At 40.4% G+C, this 8585-nt stretch overlaps 1 protein-coding gene across 12 annotated transcripts in view; it reads left to right on the top strand.

The window, feature by feature from the left end:
- The first annotated feature begins 1198 nt into the window (after positions 1-1198).
- acaca (acetyl-CoA carboxylase alpha) overlaps positions 1199-8585 on the top strand; it is a 32722-nt gene continuing 25335 nt past the window's right edge. For 6 of the 12 annotated variants that reach the window (XM_013912082.1, XM_005737892.1, XM_013912081.1 and 3 more), the window contains exons 1-15: positions 1983-2009; positions 2608-2866; positions 4201-4333; positions 4587-4725; positions 5029-5138; positions 5242-5323; positions 5420-5518; positions 5647-5753; positions 5832-5942; positions 6033-6242; positions 6337-6507; positions 7071-7232; positions 7434-7597; positions 7719-7869; positions 8080-8183. In XM_013912082.1, coding sequence (XP_013767536.1) covers position 2009; positions 2608-2866; positions 4201-4333; positions 4587-4725; positions 5029-5138; positions 5242-5323; positions 5420-5518; positions 5647-5753; positions 5832-5942; positions 6033-6242; positions 6337-6507; positions 7071-7232; positions 7434-7597; positions 7719-7869; positions 8080-8183 — 2003 coding nt within the window. In that variant the 5' untranslated portion in view covers positions 1983-2008. Of the gene's footprint in view, positions 1404-1591; positions 1647-1843; positions 1950-1982; positions 2010-2048; positions 2073-2607; positions 2867-4200; positions 4334-4586; positions 4726-5028; positions 5139-5241; positions 5324-5419; positions 5519-5646; positions 5754-5831; positions 5943-6032; positions 6243-6336; positions 6508-7070; positions 7233-7433; positions 7598-7718; positions 7870-8079; positions 8184-8585 lie in introns of those variants that run through there. The other 6 variants (XM_013912079.1, XM_013912078.1, XM_013912080.1 and 3 more) reach the window with 6 other exon arrangements.

Below are 8585 nucleotides of genomic sequence, written 5' to 3'. Positions count from 1 at the left end.
CCAGTTTGCATACGTAGTCCTCAAACTACCCGTCGTGAAAATAGTGTACAACAGACTTGTTAAATGTAGTCTGACGTTAGCGGGCTCACAGCATGCTTCAGCTGCACGCAGTCTACTCAACAACGACGAAGACCTGCAACCGCGAAACTGTGTGCTCGTCACAGATTCCGCACACCGAAGTTCAGTTCTGCTACATATATGTAGCTGTGCACATTGACAGCACATGCTCAAGCACCCCTCTTTTTATGTATTCTCCTTTGAACTTGTACAGTATTTTAACTCTATTAAGAACTCCACTAACCCAAAAGCTATAAAAACTATTGGTGTTTGTGAAAAAATCAAGATATTTCAATCACTTTATTCTTTGGCTTGATTAGTTACTTTCCCCCTAGCATGTTGTTATTGTTGTTTTTGAATACTGTTCTTGTATTTGTTTATCTATGCATACAATTCTTTTGTAAGTACAACACCATTATTGTAATACTGCCTAATTCCATTTTGTATTGTACTGATGTTTAAATAAAGATTTGGAAAAAAAAATGCTCAAGCACCACCTCTTCCGGGTGTCTCCCGGCCCTCTACCGCCTTAAACACGCCCACACAGATTAACTGCAATTTGATTGGAGCTTTGCGAGCGAAATCAGCATAGATCTAGCTGAACTAGACAGAAAGGATTCAGCGCTAACGTGTCTTTTACTGATATTTGATTACTAAGACCTTATTACATTGACTGGATAGAAGAAAAAACAAAACAAAGCAAAAAAACCCCCCATTATTTCTTTTCTTTTTTTCTGCTTTTGGAATGTTCATATATATTTTTAATCATAAGAATTCAGCAGATATAGTATCGAGCACCTTGGATGGATGTTACAAAAACACTAGCGTTTTGTTTGATTTCAGCTGGTGTAGCAGCTGTGGTTATCTTGACTCCACAGTTTTCTGTCTTTTTTAAATTATATTATTATATTAAATATATTGTATGTTAGACGTTATGTACAACTTGTAATTAACTGTATAATTACAAGTTGTTCATAACGTCCAACATACAATATATTTTCTGGGTTTTTTACGTCATTCCCTTATAAACGGAAGAATAGATAGACAGCCTGAACACCTAATGCTGAAGTCGTTAATATACCGGCTTGGGTGTGATGTCTTTACTATCTAAACTAGTTCTATAGCGGAAGCTGCAGTCAGAGGTCAATGCCCAGGAATAACCTGCCTGCGCATCATCACATCACCCCACTCTCTGCTGTTTAAGCATCTGATGGTGATGTGTGACCTCATCATGATGTGATGTTTTCATCATCACTCGAAAGAGAGATGTCTGGCAGATACAATTAATTTATCGATCTTTTTAATTCAACTTTTTTTCAGGATTACGTGTCGGTTTATCTCCACCGGTGAGTCGCTAGCATACCTGCAAGGGTTTAATCTCTTATTACTTCGCGTCTGCACCCAGGTTTTCACCCACACTGCAGTACAGTACACCGGTAGCCAGTACAGTACAGTCCGTGCTATTGTATTAGTGCCGTTACTGTGGAATTATAATTGTATTAGCGCCTGCCGGTAAGCTAGCGTCATTAGCACCTGCGCCTCAGCTTATCTGGGGTTGCTGGGTAAGGAAGCTAGCCTTCACCAGACAGGTAACCTTCCTTAACTAGTCGACTCAGCCTTAGTTCTTGTTTCTCTTCCCCCCCCCCCCTTAATTTTTCTTTTTCTAGAAGGCGGTTCTAAAGTTATCTCATTAAATAATGTTCATTGCGGAAAACAGAAATATGGGTCTATTAACAAGCTAAACACAGCTATCATTTCGTGATGTTCTCCTGGCTCACTTTTACAGCGTGCCTGTTTGCGGTGCTCGGCTTGTTTTTCTGGTCCCGTAAGCGCCTGCCGAGAGGTAAGGTGTGCCTTACCCGAGAGTCTACTCTTTCCATTTGCTCTGACAGGTGGGTTTTTTTTTTTAACAGTTGTAGCAACTGGACAGGTAGGGCGACAGCAACATAGCAGTTAAGTAACGTCTTATCGTTTCCGCACGTGGCTGTTAATTAACGTTTTTTCGAGCCTTCATGGTAAATTAACAAGGGGGAGAAGAAAGGGAATGTCAGTATTACTGTAGCAGATGCTAGGGTTTTGAGGAAAAACAGGAGTTTTAATCAAGCAATTGTCTTAATTGTTTTGCTTTTGTCCACTCTTTTAAATAGCGGGTGGAACGTGTACACAGGACAACTGATGATTACAGTGCAACTCTGCCAAATAGCAAATTTGATTATATGGCTGTCTGCCTAAATAATGCTTCATTGGTTCTGTCTATATGATTACTGGTGACAATATAGCACTCATTACATTCAGGTGTTATTGTTTAATATTTTGTTATTAATATTTTATTCTAAGCAACTGTTTTGGCAGATCATAAAGTGGCATTTTTTTCCAGAGTGTGCACAAAAATGATGCAATATCAATTGCACTATCAAGAAACTTAAGTTCATGTAACCCACTTTTGCAATAATGACAAACAGCCTTGTGTTCCAGCCAAAGCAATCTGTGTCACACTGTACTCTGTGGCTCCTTTATAACTGTTGCAACCACTGCTCTGCTTCTTGTCAGTGTTTGGAGCCTGCTCCTGTCGCCCGACCATGGCACAACAGGGCGGTGCTGCCAAGAAGATTCCGGCTGTTGCGGAATTGCACTCTCGCTTCATTGTGGGATCTGTGTCAGAGGAGAACTCAGAGGATGAAAACCAAGGAAAGGTGGACATGCAGCTGGACGAGAAGGAGACTCGCTCCTTGTCTCCATCTTCCGGGAGTTCGGACAGCACCTATGAAATGGGCTTCGACCACATCGATGGTCCCATGCACAATTTAAGGTTAGCCTCTAAACCTTCTTTGTTTGTCTGGCTTCTAAATGGTAATGCAACAGAAATATACATTTTATTCAAACATTTGTAAATGTCCTTCTAAAAGCTATATATAGCAAATGAGAGATAGGGATAGGGATCCTGCAACTTTCTGTGCTGTCTTTGTGAAACTAGCCAACATCTGTAGTCTAAAATAACACGCAGCATGCTCTGCTCAGATTATGTAGTTTTCCTTGGCTTCATAACCCTTTGAGCAACTTGTGAAAAATGCGGTTTTTCTAGTTGCACTCTACCTAAAGGTTCCTCTGTGCCCTCACTGTGTGAGATTGTCCTGGAGAGCAGTCATCTTGACTGCAGAATGTTTTTGTGGAAAAATGGTCAAATTATTTTTTACAGACAGGAATTCCCAAACTTTTGAAAGGAGCTATTCATGATAGTAGTTTTTAGCCTATCTGCCAATCCTGTTTTTTTGGTGGGGGTGGGGTTGTTGTTTTTTTTCCTACTGGGCTCCCTGATCTCCTGTGTTTTGTTATTTAAAGTTTTCGTTTTAAATTTAAGTTAAAAAAAAAATCTTAAAATACAGTGCGTGTGTGTTTTTATGTGTATTTGACCTCTAAGTATAATTACTTGCAAAAACACTTGGGACATTAATTATTATCATTTCTTGCATGCTGACTTTCTTTGTGCCATAATCAGCAAGTTTACTTTTATTTGTGGCTGGTTTTGATGTGATCAGTTTCAATGAGGGTAAACCGAAAGACACTGGGCGGCACTACCGTTGTCAGAACTGGAAATACTGGATGAACGGGGGTTATGCCGCCCCGTCTCACCACTCCCCCCACACACACAATCTCTTCCACATCTGGACAGAGTTGATCCACGTCAAGATCTTTACAGTGATGCAACCATCCAGTGTCATGTCATATAGAAGCCAGTCAGCTAAACGGGCCCAGGCTCTGCCACACCCTGTCATGTTCCTCCACCCATAGTACCCAACTGTCCCAACTCTTCCTCTTTGGGTGGAGCTTTGATTTACAGGGCTCGGCAGTTTCTGTTGGAAGCACTTGCCCCAACATGTAAATGTGTTTGAACAAGAAATTCTACTCTTTTTAACAATTTCTTCCATTATTTTATTTCTAGGTTGTTGTTTTTTTTTTGTTTGTTTGTTGGTTTTTTTCCTACTGTTGTCATAGATTTTTATTTATGGTTAGACATTCTGACCATTTCACCAACTTATCCAGAAGCTGTATAACCAAAGGGACATTATATTTATATTCTTTGTTTGTTTTTTTTGTTTGTTTGTTTGTTTGTTTGTTTGTTTGTTTGTTTTTTAATTAAAACAGATCAAGCATGTCAGGCCTGCACCTGGTGAAACAAGGACGAGATCGCAGGCGTATTGACCTCCAGAGGGACTTCACTGTTGCTTCTCCTGCTGAATTTGTCACACGCTTTGGTGGTAACAGGGTCATTGAAAAGGTAAGAAATTCTGATTTAAAAAAAACAAAAAAACAAAAAACTCCAAAAAACCCCAACTTGTTATATAGGGACAATAATTCTATACAATAATCTAATTTATAAACTCTGCAATAATAACAAAAAACATTAAAAGATTCAAGTTCAAATTGTGATATTATGTCAGTCAAATGATTGACTGTATGTGCATTTCATAACTTTCCTGCTATATTGTGATTAGACTATGTTAACAATAGTAACTGATCTCCTTTTTCAGGTGCTCATTGCAAACAATGGCATTGCAGCAGTGAAATGCATGCGCTCCATCCGCCGCTGGGCCTATGAAATGTTTCGCAATGAAAGGGCAATCCGTTTTGTCGTCATGGTGACCCCAGAAGACCTGAAGGCCAATGCAGGTGAGCTAAAGTTTGGTTTCCCCAAACAGTAGACTCATTGTATGTGGTACCACCTTCAGCATATTTTGAGGCTTTTGAGACAGGTATATTGACGTCATGATTTCTACATACAACATTTCAACATGATTTCCCTAGGGATTAATAAAGTATGTTGATTCTGATGATTCTAAAATGTGTGATTTTATTTCACACATTTTAGTTACATTTTAACTATCTTATAGCTAATATGACTGGCCTTTTTTGGTATTATTGACAGGACTGAGAATAATTGTTCATGTTTTGTCATCTTTTTTGTGCTTACAGAGTACATTAAGATGGCAGATCATTATGTGCCTGTACCTGGGGGGACTAATAACAACAACTATGCCAATGTTGAGCTCATTCTAGACATTGCTAAACGCATACCAGTTCAGGTATCACCAGAATATTTTTCAATAGTTTCTTCTGTAATTACCTTTCTTTCTTTCTTTTCTTTTTTATTTATCATCTGGTGTTGTATTGTTTTATGTATTATAGGCAGTGTGGGCTGGATGGGGGCATGCCTCAGAAAACCCCAAACTCCCAGAGCTCCTTCAAAAGCATGGCATTGCTTTCATGGGTGAGGAGTGAGGGTCACTTTGTTGACCATCACCTGTTCTTCATTTGCCAGAGTAACGTAAGAGTAAAGTGTTAAAATTTTTCTCTCTTTTCTTAGGTCCACCAAGTCAGGCTATGTGGGCGCTTGGAGATAAGATTGCTTCCTCCATCGTGGCTCAGACAGCTGGAATTCCAACACTGCCCTGGAGCGGAACAGGTAGGTCATAGATTCTCGTGTCTGAATATTGTAGCTGGTCAACATTTCAGATGAAATAAAATATTAACAATGCACAGGGACACTGACAAGTTTCTATGCTGAGTACATTTTGGGATCTTCTTTTTCAGGTCTGACAGTGGACTGGCCAGAGAATAACCAAAAGAAGAAGGTCGTCAACGTTCCTCACGACTTGTATGAGCTCGGCTGCGTCCAGGATGTAGAGCATGGCATGAAAGTAAGCAATTCACCTAATGCTGTATAATGGAAAATGAGTGTTGCATGCACTCTTTCTAACATCTCTTTCTATCACAAGGCTGCAGAGAAAATTGGCTACCCTATAATGGTGAAGGCCTCCGAAGGTGGTGGAGGAAAAGGGATCCGTAAAGTCAACTCTGCTGATGATTTCCCTAACCTGTTCAGACAGGTAAGTGAACATGTACAGCTTTTCCTGCTTTTTGGTACGGTGGTATTTTATGTATTCAACGATTTCAAGAATATATTTTATCTTTTCCAGGTCCAGGTAGAAGTCCCAGGATCGCCCATTTTTGTCATGCAGCTAGCCAAGCATGCCCGTCACTTGGAGGTTCAGATTTTGGCTGATCAGTATGGCAATGCCATTTCCCTGTTTGGCAGAGACTGTTCTGTGCAGCGACGACACCAGAAAATTATAGAAGAGGCTCCTGCTACCATCGCCACTTCTGATGTGTTTGAGGATATGGAAAAGGTATTCCCCCTCTAGCATCACTTGCACTGATAAATGGAAATTGGTACCAACAAATTTCAAGCTTGAATTAACCTGAACTGTTCTCGCCTTTCAGTGTGCAGTAAAGCTGGCTAAGTTGGTGGGTTATGTAAGTGCTGGTACAGTTGAGTACCTCTACAGCCAGGATGGCAGCTTCCATTTCCTGGAGCTCAACCCTCGTCTACAGGTGGAACACCCGTGCACTGAGATGGTGGCTGATGTCAACTTGCCTGCTGCCCAGCTGCAGGTTGGTCTCACTTATTCAGTAGCTCACAGTTACATCATACACATTGTCCACTACAGGACAGTCACAGACTCTAAAAATAAGTATGCTTCACCATGGTCGATGCTATGATGGGGCCTCTGGTTGCTATGGCAACCAACGGCAAATGCGCAATGTGCAGAAACACTGAAGCAGATCATGGAATAGCAGTGATGGGTCACGTGGTCTGCTCTGCAGTGTTTAGGATTGTGTGTAAATAGGTCAGTGGCAATGAAGCTGAAGGACTGCGAGGGCATTGTAGGCAAGCTGATTGGGTGCTACTTGGGAGTGACACACTATCTGATTCAGTGCTCATTATCTTGGTTGGTTGAAAGATGGATTGATAAGCTTCAAATAGGCACGACAAAGAAATCTTTTGGGGGTTCTTTATTAAAAAATGGGGGGAAAGTAATCATGGTCTAATATATGCTATTTAGTCAGACTGTTATCATTTTTCCATGCTAGTTTATGATCACCATGTGTTACGTTAATAATACTCTTTTTCTTTTCTTTTCTTTTTTTTTCCCTTTTTTTTCTTTCTTTGTTAGATTGCTATGGGCATTCCTCTTCATCGGATCAAAGACATTAGAATGCTTTATGGCGTTCAGCCCTGGGGGGATTCTCCCATTGATTTTGAGGCTCTGTCAACTGCCCCTTCCCCACGGGGCCATGTCATTGCTGCTCGTATCACCAGTGAGAACCCAGATGAGGTAAGATTCACTCATTCCTGCTGTGCAAAAGTTTTCCAGCCAAAGGTTACCCAACGATTCATATCTGCTGACGTTATTGTGTGACTGATATTACTTTTCAGTCTTCTTCTTTTTTTTTTTTTTTTTAAAACAACAAGTACTATTATCACTACTGTTTGAATGTCCACTTTGCATCACTGTGTTTATGCTGTGTGATTGCAGGGTTTCAAGCCAAGCTCTGGAACAGTGCAAGAGCTGAATTTCCGCAGCAATAAGAATGTATGGGGCTACTTCAGCGTTGCAGCGGCTGGAGGGCTGCATGAGTTTGCCGACTCCCAGTTTGGGCACTGCTTCTCATGGGGAGAGAATCGTGAAGAAGCCATCTCGTGAGTATACTCAGAATTAAGAAACATTGATCTTATTATTTTTACTCCATTTTACTATATACACTTACCAATATGGATTATTTCTGTACAATGTCTAAACAGAGGTTATGGCTTCTTTTAGAAACATGGTGGTTGCGCTTAAGGAGCTGTCTATCAGGGGTGACTTCAGGACAACAGTGGAATACCTCATTAAGCTGCTGGAGACAGAAAGCTTCCAGCACAATAGTATCGACACAGGCTGGCTGGACAGACTTATCTCAGAGAAGATGCAGGTATGTGGAGATTATGCAGCTGTTGCCAATGGATGTTCTTAACTGTAACAACAGGTTATTTAATGTTTGACCTATATGTTAGTGTCTGCACTGAAACCACAATAAAACCAAATGTTGGGATGATAGTCTCTTTGGTTTATCCTCCTGATATCCACAGCATATAATGCATGACTGTTTTTGTGTAAGTTGTAAAGTGTAATTTACATGCAGGCGGAGCGTCCTGATACCATGCTGGGAATTGTGAGCGGTGCACTGCATGTGGCAGATGTTAATCTCAGGAACAGTGTTTCCAACTTTTTGCACTCTCTGGAAAGGTAAAAATCTAATGCAAATAATATATGGTCAAATACAGTACTGCGCAAATTCTCTAGCCTCAATCCTTTATATATTGCTAGGAATGTGGGAAATGTGTGCAGTGGTTTTTCTTTTTTAAACATACATAGGAATGCAGTATATAAGGCAAAAATTATTCTAATGAGCTTGAAAGTGAATATTTGGCATCACTACCTTTAAGTCTTCAACACAGCCTGCCCACACTGAGGCAAGCTTTCTTTTCATTTCTTGAAGTAGTCTTCAGGAATAGTTCTCCAGACTGGTTCCATTCTCTGTCGAGATGATAGTCAATGACTAAAGGTAGGGCTGCTCGATTATGGCAAAAATGATAATCACGATTATTTTCACTGAAATTGAGATCACGATTATTTGACGATATTTAT

Source organism: Pundamilia nyererei, unplaced genomic scaffold (genome assembly GCF_000239375.1).
Source record: "Pundamilia nyererei isolate P.nyererei 1_Seehausen unplaced genomic scaffold, PunNye1.0 scaffold00080, whole genome shotgun sequence".
Lineage (NCBI taxonomy): Eukaryota > Metazoa > Chordata > Actinopteri > Cichliformes > Cichlidae > Pundamilia > Pundamilia nyererei.
This window is presented reverse-complemented; position numbering and strand designations above follow the sequence as displayed.